This window comes from Dromaius novaehollandiae, chromosome 20 (assembly GCF_036370855.1).
Source record: "Dromaius novaehollandiae isolate bDroNov1 chromosome 20, bDroNov1.hap1, whole genome shotgun sequence".
NCBI classification, from domain to species: Eukaryota; Metazoa; Chordata; class Aves; order Casuariiformes; family Dromaiidae; genus Dromaius; species Dromaius novaehollandiae.
This window is the reverse complement of record NC_088117.1, coordinates 1,481,397-1,504,090: the sequence shown is the minus strand read 5'-3', so window position 1 is coordinate 1,504,090 and position 22,694 is coordinate 1,481,397. Positions and strand designations below refer to the sequence as shown.

The 22,694-nt window shown below is 58.9% G+C and overlaps 3 protein-coding genes across 6 annotated transcripts; 1 reads left to right on the top strand and 2 right to left on the bottom strand.

Annotated features, from left to right (window-relative positions):
- Window positions 1-223: 223 nt before the first annotated feature.
- PAXX (PAXX non-homologous end joining factor) lies at window positions 224-4,053 on the bottom strand. Of its 4 annotated transcripts, none has more exons than XM_064523533.1 (7): window positions 3,914-4,053; window positions 3,717-3,777; window positions 2,449-2,498; window positions 2,160-2,353; window positions 1,470-1,544; window positions 860-956; window positions 224-713 (listed from the first exon to the last, which is right to left on the bottom strand). In XM_064523533.1, the coding sequence occupies exons 1-7, from the start codon at window positions 4,003-4,005 to the stop codon at window positions 674-676; spliced, it is 609 nt and encodes a 202-aa protein (XP_064379603.1). In that variant the 5' UTR covers window positions 4,006-4,053; the 3' UTR covers window positions 224-673. The 4 variants fall into 4 exon arrangements, with proteins under 4 accessions (XP_064379603.1, XP_064379604.1, XP_064379605.1 ...); XM_064523534.1 differs by having other exon boundaries at window positions 860-953; XM_064523535.1 differs by having other exon boundaries at window positions 1,470-1,541.
- TMEM141 (transmembrane protein 141) lies at window positions 4,008-6,140 on the top strand. Its single transcript, XM_026106245.2, has 5 exons — window positions 4,008-4,148; window positions 4,228-4,294; window positions 4,647-4,730; window positions 5,064-5,195; window positions 5,832-6,140. The coding sequence occupies exons 1-5, from the start codon at window positions 4,095-4,097 to the stop codon at window positions 5,909-5,911; spliced, it is 417 nt and encodes a 138-aa protein (XP_025962030.2). The 5' UTR covers window positions 4,008-4,094; the 3' UTR covers window positions 5,912-6,140.
- A 1,821-nt stretch (window positions 6,141-7,961) lies between these two features.
- On the bottom strand, window positions 7,962-22,411 carry ENTPD2 (ectonucleoside triphosphate diphosphohydrolase 2). The gene is made up of 9 exons (XM_026106244.2): window positions 22,265-22,411; window positions 13,757-13,874; window positions 12,990-13,140; window positions 12,236-12,395; window positions 11,908-12,135; window positions 11,069-11,335; window positions 10,732-10,851; window positions 9,753-9,887; window positions 7,962-9,138 (listed from the first exon to the last, which is right to left on the bottom strand). The coding sequence occupies exons 1-9, from the start codon at window positions 22,373-22,375 to the stop codon at window positions 8,938-8,940; spliced, it is 1,491 nt and encodes a 496-aa protein (XP_025962029.2). The 5' UTR covers window positions 22,376-22,411; the 3' UTR covers window positions 7,962-8,937.
- Window positions 22,412-22,694: the final 283 nt, after the last annotated feature.

Genomic DNA, 22,694 nt, shown 5'->3' with positions numbered 1-22,694 from the left:
GGAGGCAGGCACCAGGGTCTAGCAAGGGCTGGGCTCACACTTCCAACTCTCCATGGGGTTGGAAGATCTAAACACCCACCCACCTGCCCACGGGCACAAAACTGGCAGGGAAGTGACTTCTCTGAGCCCTTGACCCTTCAGATTCAGTCAAAATTGTCCACAGGGTTGTAAAGCAATGGAAGGGAAGGCTGGACTGGCACACAAATGCACTATCACACTGACCTGGTCTCCACAGACCACTTGGCTAAAAGCAGTTTTATTGGCAATAAGTTAAGCACAGCCAGTCTTTTAATTACATCATGATATAAAAGTTCTTTAAAAACCCCACCAATTCATGCCAAGCGAGGTACATGGGTGGCCCTGCCAGCAGGGAAAGCAGTAGGGGAAAACATCCACCCCTACTGTCACCTCCCCCACTCCATCCCCCCCCAAAGGTCCTCCCAGAGCACCAGCCATGGACCTGCTCCCCTCTGAGACCTGCCAGGAGCCGGTTCCAGTCCCTGGGCCCTGGTTGCCCTGTTCATCTCTTTGGTCCATCATGAGGGAAGACAATCACTCACACCCTGTAACAAGAGGCCCGGCAGGCCCAGGGTGCAGTAAAACCACTACGAGCCTCAGATGTGGCTGAAAACCCTCCCAGTAGGACAGTTGTCGGGGGATGGGACAGCACAGGTCAGGAGTCTTCAAAGTCCACTCCACACGGTGCCTTCTTGCTAGAAGGGGATGGAGGGACAGTCACAGGCTGCAGTGCACAAAAGCCAACCCGAAGCCATGAACCCTGCTCCCGCACAGCCGTAGGACATAGAGCAGGAAATCCATGCAGCCCAGCCCCTGCACCAGGCCTTGGACCAGCACTTACCTTTTGAAACCAGGATTAATGAGAGACTCTCCTGGAACCCTCCTCTTGGCTGGCAGAGTTGAGCCAGCACCTCTGTTCTTCCTGGAGCTCGGATCTGCTTCAGCCAGAGAAAGAGAGAATGAGGAAGGCAAGAGGTGTTGGTCAGCTGGTTGCTTTAATAGCCCCCCCCACCCCACCCACCCCCCCCCCCCCCCGAGCCCAGGGTGTGCCTCCAGCTGTCCAGTTTGGCTAGCCCCAGCTCTGTGGTGGACAAGGAAAGGTGAGGCCTTCTCTCCTCTCATGAAGGGCCAGAATCTGGCACAGCCTCCAATTTGGAACAGCAGCGAGGTGTGAACTCTTGGAGGCTAGTGAGGAACGCTGCCTGGTGATGCCAGGCATCTGAACGGAGCACAGCACACCCCAGGCACCCCAAGAGCCACTGTGCTGAGCCCTAGCTCCTGGTGTCCCCCCTGGCACAGAAGAAAAGCAGACAATCAACAGCAGCCACAACAAAAGGGACTCAGAGTGCCCTGGAGACCACATGGACAGGATAACCAGCAGCCTCCTAGGGAACAGAGAGCAAACGAGCAATGGGACCATGTTCTGGGGGTGCATGCTGGCAGTTGCCTACCTGGCATGAAGAGCTGCTGGCTCCGGGCAGTGTTCTTCTCAGGACTGCACGAAGACCCCAGAGTGCCCACCACTGCTGAGAGGTGAACCACAGTCAGAGCTTGTGCCAACGCACACCCAACACAGCATGCAGCATCCTGGGCCTCCCCAGCAAGCTCCCTCCCCTACATGAGCCCTTAGCCAAAACAAGATGCATTCTCCTCCCAGCACTTCTACCCAGGTCGTCACTGCTGGGGGTCTTCCTAGAGCTCTAAGATACAAGACTTCCGTAAGGCAACTTCCAGGCACAAAGAGATCACGGTGTGGTGCCAGCCATGGGGACAAGATTGTGTTTCCGCACATACATGCCACGCTTTCTTCTGGTTCCACACAGACCTCTGCTGCCCAAGATGGCTAGGAGGAGACTCTGGCCACCTTTGGGAACAGGCCAATCCAAATGGGACAAAGGTAGCACCTCTGCTGCCCAGCCCATACCACCTGCATCCTGCCTTGCCAGTCCACCCAGAACTGTGAGCAGAAACCACATGGGATGATGCAAGGAGAACACCAACCTCCTAACTGCTGCCTCACGTGGCTCTCAGAGCTGGTTCATTTGGCACAGCTTTGGTGGCAGGGAGATGATACCATAAAGGTAGCTGGCAGCTTCCCACCCTTCTCCTGCCCTAATCGTGCTCCAAAACCACGCACAGACCTTCAAGACGTTTCTCCAGGTTCTTGACGCAACCCACCAAGCCGAACATCAGTGCCTGGAGCTGGGTCCTTGCCTCAGTGAACGGCAACTTGAAGAGATCAAAAGTCGAGCACCAGGCCTCCTCCTGGAGCTGCAGCGTAGCCTTGCCATCATCATGCAGGCTCAAGGAGACCATCCCATGCTCCAAGACCGCCCTGTGGGCAGGAGAGCAGGGTGAGGCAAGGGCCTCCGACTGCCTCCACAGAGGAGTCCAGGTTCCCACAGCAGGTGGTCAGGCCTGAGGACCCACCTGATCTTCATGCTATGGTCCTCTGACAGGCACGGCGTGCTCTGAGATGTCTGAAAAGAGAGGGCACTGCCTGAAAGGAAGGGGCCTTCCCTACCTCCCTTCCCTGGGGTGCAGGTCCAGGTCCCTGCCACCTCCCCAGCCCCCACCCAGGGCCTTCTCCACATCCCCAGCCCCCAATCCCCTCCCCAACCCCCCACCCAGGGCCCTCCCCATCAACTCAGCCCCCAAACCACCCCCACAGCCCCCCCCCCCCCCCAGGGCCTTCCCCATCTCCTCAGCCCCCAGTCTGCTTTCCTGACCCCCAGCTCACCTCCTGGCCCCCACGCAGGCCCCCAAACCACCTCTCTAACCCCCACCCAGGGCCTTCCCCACCTCCTAGGACCCCAACCCACCTCCCCAGCCCCCACCCAGGGCCTTCCCCTCATCCTCAGTGCCCAACCTGCTTCCTTGGCCCCCAAACCACCTCCCCAGCCCCCACCCAGGGCCTTCCCCATCTCCTCAGCCCCTAACCTGCTTTCCTGACCCCAACTCACCTCCTGGCCCCCACCCAGGGCCTTCCCCACCTCCCTGGCCCCCAAACCACCTCTCTAACCCCCACCCAGGGCCCTCCCTGCCTCCTAGGACCCCAGCCCACCTCCCCAGCACCCACCCAGGGCCTTCCCCACCTCCAAAGCCCCCAACCTGCTTCCTTGGCCCCCAAAACACCTCCCCAGCACCCCACCCAGGCCCTTCCCCACCTCCTCAGCCCCCAGCCTGCTTTCCAGCCCCCATCCAGGGCCTTCCCCACATCCCCAGCTCCCAAATCACCTCCCCAGCCCCGACCCAGGGCCTTACCCACCTCCTCAGTCCCCAACCTTTTCCTTGGCCCCCAACACAGCTCCTCAGCCCCCATCCAGGGCCTTTCCCACCTGCTCAGCCCCCAAACAGTGCCTTCCCCATCTCCTCAGCCCCCAACCTGCTTTCCTGACCCCTCAACTCACCTCCTGGCCCCCACCCAGGGCCTTCCCCACCTCCCTGGCCCCCAACCTGCTTCCCTAGCCCACAACCCACCTCTCCAACCCCCACCCAGGGCCTTCCCCACATCCCCAGCCCCCAATTCGCCTCCCCAGCCCCCACCCAGGGCCTTCCCCGCCTCCCAGGACCCCAACCACCTCCCCAACCCCACCCAGGGCCTCCCTGCCCGGGCCCGGGCCCGTACCGCTCCCCCGGCCCCCACCCAGGCCCTTCCCGGCCCCCCCCCCCTCCCCGCCCGCGGCCCCGGTACCTACGCGGCCGAGCGGCGGGCGGGCGGCGAGCTCCCCGGCCCAGACCTCCTGCCCGTCGGTGACACTGCGGGGGCAGCACAGGCTGTGGCCGCCGCCGGAGGGGAGCCGCCAGCCCCGGCGCAGCTCGCCCGCCCCGCGGGGGCCCGCCCGGCCCCGCTCCCCCGCCCGGCCCCGGCCCCGGCCCCGCTCCCCCCACTCACTACACGGTGCCGCCGGGCCCGGGGCGGCAGTAGCAGAGGTAGCGGAGCGGCCCCGCGAGCAGGACGCGGAAGGGCCCCGCCGGCTCCGCCATGGCGGCGGCGGAAGGGGCAGGGCCGCCGCGGGGCGGGGACGGGGACGGTGACGCCGCGGCGGAGCGGAGCGGAGCGGAGCGGCGGCGCCATGGTGAACCTGGGGCTCCGCCGGGTGGAGGACAGCGTCGCCGCCAAGCACCCGGTGGGCCCCGGGGGGGAGCGGGCGGGGGGCGGCGGCGCGGGGCCGGTGCCCCCCGCCGGCCCTGACCGTGTGCTTGCAGGCCCTGCAGCAGTACGCGGCCTGCCAGTCCCACGCCTTCATGAAGGGCATCGGCACCTTCGTGGCAGGTACGGCCCGGCCCGGCCCGGCCCCCCCGGTGCCGCCCTTTCCCCCTCCCCGAGCCCGCAGGCCTCCTCGGGGCAGGGGCCTGGCGGGAGAGCGGGGCCGTCGGCAGAGAAGGGGGTGAAATTTGGGCCCCTGCGGGAGCTGGGGCCCTCCTTGCCCCCTCGTCACCCGTGCCACACCGTGCCACCGGCACCGCCGTTGCCCCGAGGGGCAGCCGGGCTGCTGGTGGCAGGGGAAAGGTGTCAGACGCACCCAAACCCTTTGCGGGGCTTGGCAGGCCCAGCCCTGGCCCCCGTGCTGCCCTCCCGCTGCGGCCGGAGCCTTCCTCCGCTAACTGCTCCTCGGCTTTCCCAGGCACCGGCGCGGCTTTCGCCCTGCAGAAGCTGCTGAACAAGAAGCTGCCGTACACGCTGCAGTGGAACCTGCTGCTGGCCGTGGGTGAGCGCTCCCCGCCCGCCCGCCCTGCCCTGCGGAGCCCCGGGACGCGCCTGCGGGGCCGGGCGCCGAGCGGGGCAGCAGCAGCTGGGCCTGACACCCGCGCGCAGCCTCAGCGGCAGGAGTAGGGCGGCGTTTGCAGGCATGGATTGGCCTTAATCTGGGGGAGGTTTTTCTCTGATGTGTTTTGAATTCCTGCTGCTGCTCTCCAAGGCCCCGGGAGGCTCACAAACTGCGTGCAGGCAGTTGCAGCAGCTCAGAAGCTGGCGGGTGTTCTCCCCGCTGCTCTGCTTAGCACATAACGTTGGGAGGATATGCACGTCTTGTTCTCTTCAGTTGCAGGATCCCTTGCCAGCTACATGGTAACCAGAGCTGAGACGCAGAAATGCTCTGACTTCTGGATTTTCCTGGAGACAGGCAAGTCCCCACAGGAGCATGCCATGGCTGGCAGGATGTCTCAGCCCCCAGGTACCTTTCACATCTCTCCCTGCTGCTTTCCTTGTGCTGCTTCTGCCTGTTTCTTCCCTGCTACAACTCCTTGCTGTACTGCAACTGGAGAACAGCACTCTCCTTAACTAAGCTGGTGACTGTTCCAGTCTTTGCCAGCATCCCTGTGTAAATCCTATGCTGGCACCCTGCACCTGAGGGACATACTTTTGTGCGAACGGAGAAGTCCTCTGTGGCAGCAGCAGTGTTAGGGCAGCCAGAGCTCCCCTCCCAGTCTTGCCACTCTTATGTCTTTGTGTTCTGGGCCTGTCACCTGCTCTGCAGATATCTGAGCAGGGCTGGGTGGCATCTGAGATAAGTGCTCGCATCTGCTTTCTGGCCTGGCCCTGTGCGTGTGAGTTCATGAGAACCAGCATGAAGGGCTTTTGGTTTCCTGGAGGAGGAAGAGGAGGGCAGGGGATGGAGTGACCTGTCCACGTTAATGCTCAAGTCAGGCTGGTCAGCATGGAGGGCAGAGCAGGCAGGGATGCTCTCCAGGCTGGGCTAAACTGAAGAAGCTTTAAACACTTCACCAAGGCCCCGTAGTTCTCTACCCACCCCTGACAAATGCAAGACTATAGTTTGGGGGTCTAACAAGCTTGTTCTTGTCTGTTGCAGAAAATCTGCCCAGCCCAGAGGGCAGAGAGACTGTGGCACCACCAGTGAGGAGGAACAAGTATGGGGATGTTGTGGAGTAGCCAGTGGAGCGTGCAGTACCATGCCTGTGTCTTGTTGCAGCTCCGTCTTCACCCTTTCCTGTCTGCACAACCTGCTGCTGCCTGTGAGACTGGTGGGGGCTGTAGTGCTGCCCCCAGGAGTTCAGACGCGGTGAGAGTGTGGTGGAGGCGAGACTGCCACCCTCCCAGGTGGCCTCTGTGTGAGCATCACACGTGGAGAATGCAATAAAAGTCCAGAGCTAAAAGTGCACACTATGGATGAAGTGAAGGCTCGAGATGAGTAGGGAAGAGCTGGGTGTGGGTGGTAAATGCTGCCTTGAGACAGCCCCTGCAATAAATGTTGGAGCAGAAAGATCCAGTCCCTCTGAGGCTGTCAGACCAGAGTCTTGATCTGACAGCACCAGGCTGTGAAATGCCTCTGGACATGGGTGGGTTTGGGCTAATCTGTGAGGGGGCAGAGCTGTTGCCATGTGCTTTGTTTATTGGGTGTAGTCAGTCACAGTCTTCTCTGTCCTCCACAACAGCAAGGCCTTCTCTCACCTCCCTAAATGGCCTGAGCTGGCCTGAGCCCTTCAGCAGTGCTGCCTCTAGGTGTGTCATCTCTGCCTACTAAAGGGAGCAGATGGATGTGCGTGTCCAGGCCCCAACCTGTGCAGTGCCTGTCTTTCTCGCTTTCAGCACACATCACCCAACCAGAATCTCAGACTCTTGATCCTGATCTGTAGCCAGCCAGGAAGGGAAAGGTACTGTCTTGAATCTCCAACATCTGGAGAGGCATGTGGGAAGATTAATATTCTCTTACTCAATTTCTTCCTAATAACAAACCCCAAGCCATGACTAGAGCAAAGTGTCTGCTCTTGGTGGATGTCCAGCTCCAATTCAACTGCAGCTGCATTTCTTAGACGGGGAAATCCAGCCTGGGTTTTGAAGGGAAAAACAGTTTCTTAGAACAGAAAGCAGCTGTTCAGCTTCAAAGGGAGAACAGAAATGCTGCCTTTTGTTTCAGTGCTGGCTCGTGAGAGCTAGAGACAGTCCCTGATTCTAGCCACACGAGGGAGCTCCCATGTTGGGGAGAGGAGAGGCCTGGGAAGGAAACTGGTTTTAGGGGTTCAGACCATCATTTGAACTGGAATCACATATGCCCCTATACAGAGAGGTGGGGAGCAACCATTGGAATGGCTAGAACCAAAGTGGCTGCAAGAAAAGGGTAGGTTAAGGAAGGCACAGCATTATAGCAGCTCAGTTAGAGCAAGGAAAGAACTCAGTAAGTGAGCAAACATTAGGAGTGGAGTCTGTACTGTCTGCAAGAGCAGGGAGGGGAGCTACAAACCACATCTCATTAAAACTGCTCTTCTCCTGGAGCATGTGGAAGAAGGTGGCGGGGGTGGAAGGCTCTGTTTCCAGATGGGATTGACGAGTTATGACTGGCCCTGTGCAATTTTCCTGTCTTTGAATGAATCCCGTGTTTATTCTGTGAACTGCCAAGCCTATGACTGTGCTAACAAATTGCTGAAGCCCTTCAGACTGCTGTTCTGCTCCATTTGGATAGCAAAATCATTTCCCCTCAGACCAGAGGGTCCTTAAATGATTTCCTTTGTGTGGGAAGCTCATGAATGCAAAAGTGAATGTGTGGGACAAACTGTAACCTGAGTGCTGAGTCTTTGGGGTGACTGCACCTCTAGTGCATGGGAAACATGAACTTTTCAGCCATGGTTGGCTGAAATACTCTCTTCCACTTCCAGGCGGGCTTGAATGTAGATCAGGGTTTCAAACCTACCTTTTTCCGTCTTGGGGGTTTTCCAGTCTTGTATAGCATATATAACCCTGACAGCATCTCAGCATTGGGCGTCAGTCAAGCAATATGGTTAGAATGAGAATCCAGGCTGGGGTGGGATTAAGAAGAATCCAAGAGATTTTCCCCTGCCACTCTAGTGACAAGACAACGGATTGAGGCCTTCAGGCACAGCTCAAACAGCAACTGTGTCAGAGCAGATCTCGTGAGCTGCTCTACCCCTGTGGGATACCTAGGCTGGATCTGCCTGTTGCTTTGATACAGCCACAAAGCCTTAGGAATGGTTACAAAGATTTATTTCTGATTAAAAAAAAAAAAAAAACCCTTTGCACATTTGCATATCCCTGTTTTTACTCATTTGGAAAAGAAGGCACATCCTCTCAGCTATCTGGCTTGGCTGGTGATGCAGGGCTTAAATCCTAAAGCAGCACAAAGCCCTGCTCCCGCAGCTAGTCTGCTATCTCTGTGCTGGCTCAGCCATGCACCAGGGCAGCCTGAAGATCCTCTCTCTCCTGCAGGGAGAGGCTTTTTATGCCTTGCCCTGTGACAGAGGAGTGCGGAGTAGGCAGTGGCTGTGGCAAATGGGAGACTGGCTTAGGAAACACCAGAATGAGGAAGACATAGTGTCTGGTTGCTGAAGTGGGGAGCTGGGAAGCTGCCTGCTCCCAATTTCTGACCTGAAGCCTCTGTGCTGAGGCAGATGGAAGTCCAGGCCCACAGTGTGGCCCTCAGCAAGGTCACCGGGGTTTGTGCATCAGCCAGGAAAAGAGCACAAGTTCCTGGGTGATGCTCACTTGAAGGACTTGGCTGGTGCTCTGGGGATGGGCTAATGACATCAGCTATAAGGACTAGCATAAGTAGCTCCATCCACATGAGAATAAAATCTTCCTGCTGTTGTCTGGACTCCATTAGCTCAGTCCAGCCCACATCTGGTGGCAGAGAGATGCCCCAGATCTGATTTTCCAAGTCTCAAGCCTCCTCTGGGATCTATCCCTGAGTAGCACTGGGAAACCCTTAAGATGTTCTCCTCCTGCAGCTCTGCAGGGTCAGCAGTCCTCTTCTGTCCTCTCCTGTCTGCAACTTGAAAGCAAGGGGAGGGCAAAAAGGGACAGCTTTCCTTCTGTGACAGACAACATCAAGTGTCAGAGGAAGATGTCTCCAAGCACTGGCTGCATCCCAAGTATTCAGGCCGTGGAGACACCAGCAGGAGGGATGGTGCTCAGTTCTGCAGGCAAGGCCTGTCCTGCCCCTGAGGTTAGATTGCACTGGATTTGCTGCGCCGGAGCAGGCAAACGGCAGTCACCAATGCCGTCAGGGTGGTGAACACAAAGAGCAGGATGAGGATGACCCAGTTGTTGTACAATATGCTTTTGTGGGAAGCTGGCTCCTCTGCTGGGATCATGTTGGTGAGGTTCAGCATGTAGCCCAGAGCCCAGCCAATGGAGGTTTCTCCTGCCTGTGGAAAGCATGGCATGGTCACTGCCCTGGTCAACCAACCTCCACAGGCCTCAAGGGACCTTCCAGGGACCAGATCACTGTGAGCCCAGTGGAGGAGAGGAGTTTGGGGGAGTCAGCTGCACCCTGAGCCCTCGCTCCCCCTGCAGCCCCAGTCAGCCCAGGGATGAGGCAATGACCACCTCAGGTCTCAGGTAGGCCAGTGTCCACACCTTGAGCTGGGCTCATTCAATGGCAGCAGTATCTTATCTGTTCATGTTAGTCCTCACTTTGCTGCTTACCCTATGGCTCATGCACATGAGAAGACTTGGCAAAGGTGGGATCCTGCCCTAAGATAACTTCCCAACAAGCCCGAGCAAAGCCTTGTTCAAAATGTCTGGTGTCCTGAGGGAATGGAGGACCTTCATGACCACCCACCCTGCAGTCTGTTTAACTCATTTTTTCTTCCATCTTCCACACAGAAACTGGGAGTCCCATCCTGCCTCTGTCCCCCAAGATCTTCCCTCAACCATTGTTTGGGCCTTTCTTGGTGTGGGACCATCTTTCCTGTGGGGTTTTTTTGGCCTAATTCCAAATGGGTACTGTAGGATGGAGCTGTTCTCCTGTGTTACCTACCTTCTTCTGAAAGGCAATGTTGGGGAAGGAATGGTTGTTGAAGTTGTAGCCTTTGGTGGTGAGCAAATAAACGAACATGCTGATAGCACAGTAATCCGGCAGCCTCTTCTCCATTTTGGGGGCTTTCTGGAGCAGCTGAGTGGGATGCATGGGGCGACAGAGAAAAGGTTCAAGCCAGCAGAATCACAGAATCACAGAATCACAGAATGGTTGGAAAGGACCTCTGGAGATCATCTAGTCAAACCTCTCTGCTTAAGCAGGATCACCTAGAGCACGTTGTCCAGGACTGTGTCCAGACAGCTTTTGAATGTCTCCAAGGGTGGAGACTCCACAATCTCTCTGGGCAACCTGTTCCAGTGCTCTGTTACCCTCCCAGGAAGAAAGGTTTTCCTTATGTTCAGATGGCACTTCCTGTGTTTCCATTTGTGCCCGTTGCCTTTTGTCCTATCACTGGGCACCACTGAAAAGAGTCAGGCCCCATCCACTTTACACCCTCCCTTCAGATAGTTATACACATGGATAAGATCCCCCCCCGCCCCAGTCTTCTCTTTTCCAGGCTCAACAGGCCCAGCTCTCTGCCTTTCTTCATATGAGAGATGCTCTAGTCCCTTCATCATCTTAGTAGCCCTTCACTGGACTCACTCCAGTAGCTCCACATCTCTCTTGTATTGGGGAGCCCAGAACTGGACATAGTACTGCAGATGTGGCCTCACCAGGGCTGAGTAGAGTGGGAGGTAAAGAGTTTTGTTTCTGCTGTCTGAAGCTCTGGGTGACTGCAGCTTGCCAGCCAAGGCAGTAGGCCTGTCCCCATCTGAGCTCCCATGTGGGAGCTGTCACCTACCCTCTTCCTACCTCATGGCAGGGAAGATGCCAGGACACCAGGTCCCCTCCGAGGGCTCAGAAAAGGGCTGCCCTCAGAGCCTGGGCGATGACCCATACAAACCAGCCTTTTCTTCCCCATCATGCCCAGGGATCCCACCTCACTCCAACTAGTGGCACAGATGGTCTCGGCAGCATCCTTCAGGTCACTGGGCAAGCGCACGAGTCTCCCCATCACTGTCTGGATAAAGTCCACCGTGTAGAAGAAGGCAGAGAAGGCCTGATGGAGGAAAAGAAACATCTGTAGGACAGGCTGGGATGGGCAAGGAGATCAGACCCTCTCACCATGCATAGCCGCAGATCTGCTCAAACCACTGTGGGCACAAGCAATGATCCTTGCAGAGCCAGGGGCCCTGGCTTTGCCACCGCGCAGTCTGGGGGCCAAGGGACTCCTGCCTGCTGCAGGAGCCAAGCCACCATGCTGGGCAGGGACTTACGATGAAGTTTCCTGAAACATCAGGCTGGAAAATGCCATCAAAGGAGCAGCGGGAGAAGGGGCAGGTGGTGAAGTCGAAGAGCTTGCTGACATACAGAGCGCAGAGGTTCCCATTTCCAGCGCCGACCATGACGAGAGAAGTGCTGAGGGGAATGCCGGGCTTCTCCTTCTCCGTGCAGGGGGTGTCATAGATGCTGCTCAGCGTCAGGTTTTTCTGGTAGCCCATGGGCCAGCAGGGATTGGAGATGGTTGCTTGGTAGTTCCCAGCCTGCCAGGGAAGCAATGCAGAGACCATATCAGCCCTGTCATGATCCTGGCCCCGCCATGCCTCTGCAGAAGGCAGTGCCACCTGCCCTCGTTTCCTCACTGGGATGATGAGGACAAGCCCAGGTAGCAGCAAGCAGAGGAGCACAGGAGCAGGCAGTTGCTGCAAGCATCTCGCGGTGACATGGGGTGTCTTGGCTCAGGCTGAGGAGCACACCACCTCACGGGGAAGGTGGGAGGAGACCTTGGGAGCCCGAGAGAGGTTTAGGGGGCAAAGCCGAAGGGTTTACTGGGAAACATGTGTGCAGCGGGTCCAGCGGGACTGTCCTGGAGAGAACAGGGTTAGGAGAAAACTGCAGAGGAAGTATGAGGCCTGGAAATGCCAGAATTTCTGTCATTCTTCCTCTCCCTACCCCATCCCCCAAAATTGAACCTAGGAGGGAATCACAGGTCCAAAACGAGCTGTTCATGAGGAGCGGGGGGTGCCTGGCCTCCCACCCATTACAAAGACTGGGGTGAGGGTGCACTCAGCAGGGCACTGAGGGCTGGTATCCTGGGGCGAGCACATCCCGGTACCTGCAGGAGCTTCGAGAGCAGCCTCCTGAGGACTTGGTCTCTTCCATAGCAGAGGAAGCTGTGAGTATACACTTTGTATGCCTGGCCATACAGCTTCAGCATAACCTCATTTTGGGGATCTTCGATGGTGTCCTTGGTTTCAAAAGTGATCTGTGTGGAAGCACCTCCGAGATCCATGGCCCCCAGGGTCTTCTTCTTGGGCTGGATCCATTCCCCAAGCCAGCCACGCTGGGCAAGGAAGACAGAAGCAAAGTCATGGAGGCAGTTAGCTCCAGGATGGCCTCGCCACCACAGCGAGCCCAGCTGGCCGCCACATTCTCCTGCTCACCTTGATGAAGTTCTCCAGGAGGTAGTTTGCTGTGACCCAGCCAAACACCCCTTCCTCTTCCCCTGACAGTATCTTTGCCCCACGGAAATCGAAGGGATATGACTTCAGGGTGGCTGTCACAGTGTTGAGGACGGCGTCTGAGGCCTGGTGGTTTGTGATGCTGTGGGCCACACAAAAACACTCAGCAGTGCAAGAAGGCAGAGTTACACAGCTGTCCCCAGGCCTCCCAGAGCTGCACTCTGCACCCCGCTGCCCCTAACAGCCTCCTCCTGGCCCCCACCAAGGGGCCCAGAGCAGGAGCTGGCTGCAGGCAGGTGGATGCCTCCTCTGCCGGGTGTCTATAGGAAATGTCCGCCCTAAAAGGCACAGCCAAGTAGAAATGAATGGGTGGGTTATCCTGGTGCTGGCCCTGCCAGTCCTTCATCACCCGCTTTTCAGCCAGCGTCCAGGGATGCAGAGGAGTGTGCTGACCGTGTCCTGCAGAGCATCTCAGACAGCTTGGCTTTCCCTGGAGAAAGCCCCAGAGCAGCTAGACTCAAAATATCTCCACAAAGGCAACACACCCAGTGCTTTAGGGCAGCAAGAAAGCAGGGAAGAACTTTGGCAAAGGGGGAAACGTGGCAGTTTTCCTTCACCTTCTCCCCCTCCCTGTAATGGGTGACAGGACCACAGGGTAGTGTGGCAGGGCCCATGCCAGGGCCTCCCAGGCAGTGTTTGAGGCCGTGGAGCCGGTGCCACTGGAGGAAAAACTCACTTGAGCAGGCGCATGCCAGCTGTGGCACCCAGGTAGAGCGGGGTGCTCACGTGCTTCTCCTTGGGCACATCTTTCAGAGCCTGGTTCAGGCAGTGGACTAAGCTTTGCCCAGCACCTGGAGGGTTGGTGTTGTAGCTGGAGATGCCTGGACCTGCAGAGAAGGAAACAGCATTGCTCCCCTGGAGCCATGCACACCGTAGGAAGATGCCCAGTGAGCAGCATTGCCCCGAGGCACCCTTGGGTGCCTGTGCCAGCTCAGCCCCCTCCAAGGCTGTTTGAAGGGCAGGCACCAAGGACTCTGCCTGGATTTCTGTGGGCAAGGAGCTGTCCTGACGACCAGAGTTCAGCCACATCTCCCCAACTTACACTACATTCCTCATCAGCTGACAGCCCAGGAAAGCCTGGTTGAACAGGTGGTGGAAAACCACCCCTTGCTCTTCGCTAGGCTAGTTAGTGAGCCACATTGGTTCTCAGGGGTTTGATGCCTGCCAGGCATAAGGCAAACTGCAGGCATGCATAGTTGCAAGCCTGGGAGAAACAGGGTCTGTTTTGGGAGCGGAGCAGGACTCCCTTTTAACACCTCACAGCACCTGGTGAAAATACAGTCTTAGCAGGCCAAACATTCACTGCAGATCCAGTGCCAGGCCAGCTGGGCCGTTGCAGGGGCATTCGCACTGCCACGGCAGTGCTGCCAGCAAGGGATGTGCCAGCCATCGCTGCTGGATGCCTGCTGGATGCCCACCCCCAAAGGCTGGGATGGCCCTTACCTTCTACGTCGCACATGCTGTGCTCACTGACCACCCCGGTGTCATTCTCCTTGTCTGCAGGCCACTTGTAGATGAACATGGCTGTGTGGGAGGAACCAGCATCCAGCACAATGCCATACTGCAGGCAAAGAGGGAGATGGTCAGGCCTGGAGGACCAGAGAGCCCCTCTGACCGCCTCAGACCAGTCGTTTCAAGGGAGGTTGTTGCAGCTGAAAGATCTGCTGGTTCCTGTCCAAGAAACGCCCTCTGTGCAAGTTAGAGGAGCATCATCTTGCATAGCTGAAGCTCAGGGCTGGCAAGATCTTGGACCAAACCCACCCTCTTGGGACTCACATCCACCTTGTTCTTGCCCTGCCTGGGACATGGCTGGGAGCTGGGTGCTCTCCTTGGCCGGGGGCCACCAGACACCCTGGGGCAGTGCTTGGTTCAGCAAGGGGACTCCGACTTTTTGGGCCTGGGGACCATCTCACCTCCGTGACCATGGAGGCAGAAGGTACGTTTCTTTCCATCGCTTGCTCTGCTGTCCCTCCCCCCAGCATCCCTCCTTGCCAGCAGGTCCCTCCGGGCAAGCAAGAGAGAGACACCTGGGAGAGGCCCCTCAGCGATGCGGCTCTCCAAAGACGGGCAGCCGGCCGCCTCATCACTCCCTGCCCATGTATGGCTCGCCGTTCTCCTGCTATAAATAACCCGCTCTCTCCCGCCAAACAAGGTTTCCAGAGCTCCCAGGGAGGAGCTGCCTCTGCACTGTCCTCAGCCGCCTGGCCCCAGGGTGGCAGCCCCCGGCTGCACCCCTCCACCCCGCCTTTCAGCTGGCCCTTTCCAGCCCGCAGGCACCGGGCCACCCTGTCCTGGTCCTTCCCATGTGCCAGCCCAAGCTGCTTGTCCGCTGGACAGGAGGCTGCTCATTTTAGGATCAAAACAAGGCATATTTCAACTCAGCCCAAACAAAGCATCTCTCTGGGGTGAAACCACTTAAGCCTTAAGCCTGGCTCAAAAAATGACCTTTTCTACATGCAATAAAGCTCTGCCAAAAGTCCATGGTGGGCCCCTTGGCCAGAGGCAAGCTGCTCCTCTCCCTGCAAGACTGCGCCATGCAGCCCCAAAGAGCACCCAGAGTCCCCCTGGCACCCTGCCCATGGGTGCTTGCACCTCTCCCTGCCCATGCCGCCACTGCAGGAAATCCCTGGGCTGCGCTATAGGGCAACCCGGCCTACTAGGCAATCAGGGCACATCCCCTCCTTTGCCCTAATGAGGCTAATAGCAATCAGCAGGGGTTTCGGCTGCAAGGTTTGCAGGCCCGGAGCCTGTCTGGGGCATCCCTGGTAGACACGCTGGGTGCTCAGGCCAAAAGCTGGGTCCCCTGCCGCGGAAAGCTCTGTCCAGATGCATAATCTCATGCAAGACGTAATTAGCAGGTGATAAAACAGGCTGAAAGTTTGCCCTGGCGTCCCTAGGAGCTGGCCGTCCCTGGTACTTCAGGGATACCTGCAGTATTTCGGGAGGTGGCCAGGACAGGCAATACCGTGCCGAGCACCTCTGCAAGGCTGCCCAGAGTTTGGGGACAGACTCCAGCGCCCCATCCCATGGCTCAACCCCCAGCCCCTCTATCCACCCTGGGGACAAGGCAGCCCTCTGGTGTGGCTGCCTCCATAGGGCTGGGCCAGATGTGCCCTCCTGCCACGTCCCAGTCCCCATTGCTGCTGGGCGGACGGGCGGGCATTCCCTGCACGGATCCTGCCTTGCCGCCCGGGCCCTGCGGCACAGTGGGCACCTCAAGAGAGGGGTCAAATCAAGGTGCTGCCTGGCCTGGGGATCCCCTGATGGCATCCACCGTGCATGTGTGCACAAGCCCTGCAGCCACCACATGTGTCCATGAGCCCTGCAGCTGTGATGTGTGCCCACGAGCCCTGCAGACAACATGTGTGTGCCCACGAGCCCTGCAGCTACCACACGTGCCCACGAGCCCTGCAGTCACCATGCACGTGCTCATGAGCCCTGCAGCCACCACACGTGCCCACGAGCCCTGCAGTCACCATGCATGTGCTCATGAGCCCTGCAGCCACCACACATGTGCCCCAGCCCCACAGCCGCCACGCATGTGCCCACAACTGCTGCCAGCGGTGGCCTTGGTGACTGGGGAGGAGGGCAGGGGTGATAAGCAAAGCAAACTCAGGCAAAACCCCCGAGGTGCCCCCCAAGAGGCCGTGCCCAGCCCCTTGGTGTCCACCACAGTCACACAGTGCCACCTCCATGCCACCTCCAATAGGGCCCCAGCAGACCCGCTTTCCAGGGGGCTTTGCATGTAGCAGAGAGGACAGCGCTGGGCTTCGGCTTTGCACCAGCAACCATCACCGGCTTTGCACAACCCGCAGAAAGCCAAACTCAAGCTCCCTCGCTGCCAGCTAGAGAACCCAGACACAGCCCCAGTGAGGTGCAGGTAGGGGCCAGCAGAGGCTTAGCAAAGCTCTGAGCAAGCTGAGACTCATCCTGCGTGACTCTAGTATTACGCGGTGAGAAAGCTGTCCTGGAAGGCGAAGTTGGCTGGCAAAGCCAAAGGCCGTGCAGAGCTGGGAGCCCAGGAGCAGCCTGGGGTTGTGCTGCTAATGTCTTCAGTGACCCTGAGGTGATACAAGGGGTGGAAACTTGTTAAATTTGTAGGCCCAGAGCCGGGGAAGGCAGGAGCCCACCAAAGGGGGCACGAGGGCTGGAAATGGGGATAACTCATGGGTGGAATGGGCTAAGAAATGCCGAAGTGGAAGGCAGCGAGGACGAGTGCTCGCAGAATGGACGACAACCGGTACCACAAACCAGAGATGGGAATGGGAATGGCCCAGTGGGAGCAGTGCTACTGGGCTGGGGTCGTGGGATCGACCCCATGGCAGGGACAGATGTGGCCCACGCAGGCTTGGACGTGAGGCCGGACCCCGGATGGGTGAGGGAAGCCCCATGTGCCCATGGCAGAGAGGGAAACATCCCACCATGGAAGGCTCGTCCTGAGGATTTCTGCTCCAGGGCTGACTTTGCTGCACTCTCCTTGCAGCCACGCAGAGAGCGGGTGTGCATGCATGTGTGTGCATGGCAGGGTACATACGGGTGTGCATGTGTGTGTGTGCATGGCGGGGTACGTACGAGTGTGCATGCGTGTGTAGATGTGCATGTGGCGTGTCTGCATGCACGTAGGAGGGTGTGTGAGTGCGGGTGCGCATGCATGGATATGTGCGTGTGTGTGTGCTTAGGGGTGCGTGGGGGGATGTGAGTGCGTATGCATGCAGGTGTGAATATGTGTGTGTTTGTTGTGTGGGTGTGAATGTGTGTGTTAGTTGTGTGAGCATGTGTGTGAGCGTGCATGTAGGTGTACACATGTGGGTGTGCGTGCACGTGAGGGGTTGCAGGTGGGTGTGCAGAGATGTGCAGGCATATGCGCACGTGCGCGTGAGGGTGTGCACGCATGCGCGTGTGCGTGGGGCCTGCGTGCAGGAGTGTGCCTGGGGCTGTGGGTGAGTGTGGGCGTGCGCGTGTGTGCGTGTGTGTGTGTGTGCACACAGTGTGCCCGGGGACAGCCCCACTGCCTGCTGAGCCCCACAGGAAGCAGAGCACGCACAGCTTTCACCTGGGGCAAGGTGACTGGATGAGAGAAGTGACACCAACCTGTTGCACTGAGCCAGGCCAGAGCTTTGCAGGAGCAAGGGAGACAGCGGCTCACCGCCCCGGGGAGAACTCCCACCTGCCTTCACCATGCTCAACTTGCCTTTACGCCTGCAGATTTCCTTTGCCGACGTCTGTTCAGGAGCCAGGCTGCCTTAAGGCACATGTTCCCTGGCAGAACGGAGAACTTGCGTTTCGGTGCATCGCTGACCCTGGCTAGAGCCTGAGGAACGGCTCTCCTACAGGGAGGCTCCCACACCTCCCAGCCGGGGCAGTTTGCAGAACGAGCCACCCTCAAGCGGACACATCCCAGCACCCTTTGCTGTAAATGCCTTAGGGATCTGGATCTTGCACCCAAGGATTTGTAACAGGCCAGACCTCATCATTGCAGCAGCCTGAGGACTCGTGGGCAAGAGACACTCTGCAGGGACCTGCCAACCTGCCATGGGGGCACAGGCCGGGCGCGGGCGCTGCAAGAAGCAGGCGGCAGGGTGAGTCGAGGTAACGGACATGCGGTAACACGAACTGCCGTAGCGCGGTCGGCTGCGGGAGTGCCCGGCGCAGAGCCAAGCCGCCAGCCCCGCCACCCCTGCACTGGAGCGGCGGCAGGCCCTGCAATCTCCGCACCGCACTCCCACGCCTGGGGCATCCCCGTGCAGGGGGAAAGGGCCGCTCGCACTCACACGTGCATGCACCCGTGGGGAGATGCAGCCCCACACGGCCAGGAGAGGTCCCCAGATGCAAAGGGCAGCCTGCTACGTCCCCAGCCCTGGGGTTACACACGTTCCCAAAGCATCAGCGCAGGAATCCGGGATCCAGCCAGCCACCCGCAGCGGTGGCTGCTGTGACAGCGCGAATGGCGCACGCCAGGCGGGCCGTGGGGCTCGCTATGCCGAGGGGCATGGGAATTGGGGATGCAGAGGCCCCAGAAACCCAGCACGGCACTCTCCCAAAGGCAAGGTCCAAAGTGAGCTCTTGATACTTCGCTGGTTTGTCCAAGCCATTGCTTTAATTAGCGCAAAGCGATCAAAGTCCGGGCTGGCCTGCAAGCGCCTAATTGCAATGTACCCTAGCAGCACCGAGCATCTCTTGTGGGTCATCTGCAAAAGCCTAGCACACAAAAGAGGCCTTTGGAGAAAGAAACGCTGCTCTGAAGTACATCTTGTTAGTGATTTTCAGCATAAGCACTGCGCTGAGCTATTCCAAATGAGGTTTCCTGCTCCTGCCAACAAACGTGCTGGAAATGAGAACTGGAAGGGACACGGTAACATCTTGGCAGTCTCCCATGCTCGTGCCTGGCTCCTATCACTCCCTTCATCGGCCGGGTCCTGCTCGGCTGCTGGAGCCCAGGGCTTGGTGGGGGCTTCGCACGCACATGTACTGGCCCCAGTGCTGGCCCGCAGGAGAGTCCTGCAATACCAGCGTCTCATGGAGCACGATTTTTCCAACTACGGGACCCCGCCACCAGTCCCTAGGGATTGCACAGGGTGGCCTGGGAGGGGGACAGCCCCTGGCCATGGGCAGCCCCCTGGTCCCATGTAGCGGCTCCCAGCTCAGGGACAAGCCATGGGGACACTGGCACTCGCGTCGCTCGAGCCCGTGCTGCACACTAAGTCACCTCGCTGCCGGCAGCTCCAGCCCCAGCAGGCTCTGCCCGGCTGCAGCAGCATAACCCTGGCCCAGCGCCATGGTTTGCACCATCCCAAAAGCACTTCCACGTGGCCCAATACCCTCCCTACGGAGGAGGACGCAGAGGGCACTGACATCCCAAAAGGTCACAGGGCGGCAGGGTCAAGGGCGATGGTTGGGGGTTCCTGCCAGTGAATGCATACCTCTAACCACTAAGCAAGCACATCCTGCGGCCCCAAAGTGCTGCAGGCTCTGGCTGGTGTTCCGGATATCAGGAAAGGCCTGCGAGATGCATGCATCACTCCAGTGCCTCCTCCGGGAGCTGCAGGTGAAAGGGTAGGGGAGCCTGGTGCTGAGAAACGGCCAGCATCTCGCACAAGGCGGCTGTGAGGGAGCCGAGGAGGGTGCTGAGAACAGCCCCACTCACTGCAGCCTCCCACCAGGCCGTGGGGGACCATGGCAGGGCTTTCCCTGATGACATGTCCCCTTGCTTTCCCCCACGCAGCACCCAGGGCCTCATCCAAACACCAGCAGTGAGACCCTGCATGCAGTCAAGCCCCTTCCCAGCATCTCCGCCGCCCTCTTCTCCCTCGCGGCAGGTGGGAGAGCGAAAAGGCTCAGCCCCCAAGGGAAGGAGGACGCAGCTCTCCCGCCATCATTCCCTCGGGCGACAGGATAAATAGCCTGGGGTATTTTTAGGGCATACTCCAAGCAAAGATTGGAGCTGGAAAGGGGAGAAACAGAGCTTTGTGTCTGCCTTAGCAAGAGCAGGACCAAATGCTGCTGTGGCTCGACTCCAGCCGCCATCCCTAAAACCTACAGGATGCCTCTGCCCCCACATCCCTGAGCTCCCTGTCCCCAGCCCCACCAGTGGGCAGTTTGCTGATACGGGGTGCTGTCGGACATGGTCATCACTGCAGGTTGAGTGTGCTCGAAGCTCACGTGCAAACAGTGCAAGGCCTGATCCTCGGGCTGATGCCCAGGTGGGCAGGAGCCCATGGGACATGACTGCAGCCATGGTGCTCCCCACTGCCATGAGGCTGGGCCACCTCCATGTGGGGTCCCCTGGAGACCTGGCATGGCGACAGCACGCCTGAGCCAGCCACTTATTCCCCAAGGAGAAGACCGGACAAGAAAGAGAGCGGGGGGGAAATAATGAGCCCCAAAGGGACGCTGAGCTTGGGGGCTTCCTTCCACCGGTGAGGGGTGAGGAGCAACGTCTGGGCCAAACCCAGCACGACTCCTCAGCAACGGGGCTGTGGTCCTGGGCTGGCCAGGGTTTTGACCACGTGCAAAACAAGATCTTCATCTTACATCTCTCACCTAAATAGCATCAGCATGTTTCTGGCTGAGTTAGAAGAAGACAAAAGTCAAAGCTTTGCATCTCCAAAGCAGCCCCGAGCTCCGTGCAAAACCCACTGCCTCTGCGCCTGCTTGCTGCCAACCCCACAGGAAAAAGCACCGTGGTGATAACTGCCTTGAACATTAATGGGCAGAAAGCATCTCCGCGATCACCGCACCAGAGCTCATGTGCGCTTGCCACATCCCACAGTGATGCAAAGCCTCCAGCTCCCCGTCGGGGTTGCTGAGCCTCGGACAGAGGCGCTGCTCGTCCGGGCTGCAGCGAGCCCAGGAGCTGTGCCCGCTTTCGGGGCACTCGGCCAGGCAAAGGCACAGCCGCCCAGCCCCAACCAACCGTGGAGACTGCAGAGATCCTACCAGAGCATCACCCCGCAGGAGAAAAAGCACAGGAAACATATCCTGGCAAATAGAGTTCGTTTAAAAGCAAAGCTCCAGGTAGCACTTAACATCAGGAAGAGATAAAGCTTCCTAAATTGTTGGAAATGCAGCAAATACTGGCAGACCTTGGCAAGTGTCAATCAAATTTCCCTATGTCCAAAGAGAGAAAACCAGGCTTGACACCAGCTGTGAATAAAGCCCAGCACACCACGGCACAGAGCTGTGGGCAACGAAGAAAGGGGTTAAGTACTAGTTATAATAACAACCAGAAAACTAATCCAGATCTTGGCTAATCCAGATCATTTTCCAAAGCCTAATCTTCATTACTTCTGAGAAACCCTGAAAGAAGGCAACGCGTCTGGGATTCAGGCTGGCTCAAAGTTTGCCAGCAAGTTGGTTTTTACGAGAAAATGGGGATTTGGGACACACCATTTTCCAAGACAAGGGTCTATTCCCCATGGAATAGTTTAGTTTGTTGCTGAAAATATAAGACCTTTTTAAAACAAAAGACCCAAGCTGCAAAAGAGTGCATTTGGGGACTTTGCCAGAAGAAATTCTTTGGGAACTTCTTTCAGTATCTGAATTTTCAATGAAGAAAAAAAAAAAGACACTCTTTTTTTCATGGGACAGTGCGTTTCTTTTCCTCCAGCACTAGCTAAGGCAATGCAGCTTGAGGCCAGAAACGCCGGGTAACGCCGGGACGGTCAGAGGGTTTCCCCTGTCTGCAGAAAAAGCCACAGGAGCTGCTGCTGACGCAGCTGCTCTGGGCTGGGGGGAACTGCATCTCAGCAAGGCACTGCGATTTTTCTTTCTAAAGATGTCTTTGAAAAATTGAGTGCTGAGCTTAGGTGAGAGAGGCAAGGCAGCAGGATGCAGCTCTGCCTCGCTGCAGGGCTTGCTGGCCGCAGACGCTGGGGAGCATCATCCTGCGGCATCCCAGGCAAGGGGGAGCTCATCCTGCTTCTGCCCAAAGCGCTGCCTTAGCTCTGCGGTCCCCAGCTCTGGGTGCCATCTCCCAGCACTGGGGGTCCCCGAATCCCAGCACCTCTCCTAGCTCCGGGGGTCCTGGGCATCCTGGTGTCCTCCTGGCTCTGGGGATCCCCCAGTCCCGGTACCTCTCCTGGCTCTGGGGATCCCCCACATCCCGATACCTCTCCTGACTCTGGGGATCCCCCACATCCCGGTACCTCTCCTGGCTCTGGGGATCCCTCGGATCCCAGTACCTCTCCTGGCTCTGGGCATCCCCCACATCCCGGTACCTCTCCTGGCTCTGAGGATCCCTCGGATCCCAGTACCTCTCCTGGCTCTGGGCATCCCCCACATCCCGGTACCTCTCCTGGCTCTGGGGATCCCCTGGCTCTCTGCCGGCACTCGCCGACGCCCTGGTGCCCCAGTGCCCCCCCGGCACCCACTGCCGCCCCTTCCTCCCAGCCGCCGCCGGTGCCCGGTGCCCCTGACCCCCTCCGTCCCCCCGCCCCGCCCGGTGCCGCTCACCTTGAAGCCCGGCGGGCCGCGCGTGTCGCCGGAGCCCAGGCAGAGCAGCAGGATGCCCAGGAGGCAGCCGAGGGCGAGGAGCAGCAGGACGGCGGCGACGCGGCGGGCCATGGCGGGCGGCGGCGGCGGCGGGGCCGGGCGGGCGCTGCCGCGGCTCGGCGGACGGCGGCGGCAGGTGAGCGGCAGCGGCGTCTCCTGCTGCTGCTGCGGCTGCTGCTGCTCCTCCTCCTCCTCCTCCCCCGCCTCTCCCGGCTGAGTCACCGCCGCCCCGGCCCAGCCGAGCGGGACACCGGGCCCAGCCGGGCTGCGGGCAGCCGGCACCGGGCACCGCTCCTGCCCCTGCTCCTCGCGGCCATCACCCCTGCCTCGGGGCTCAGCCCCGGCCCGGCCCCCCCGGGGCATCGCCCCCGCCTCGGGGCTCAGCTCCGTC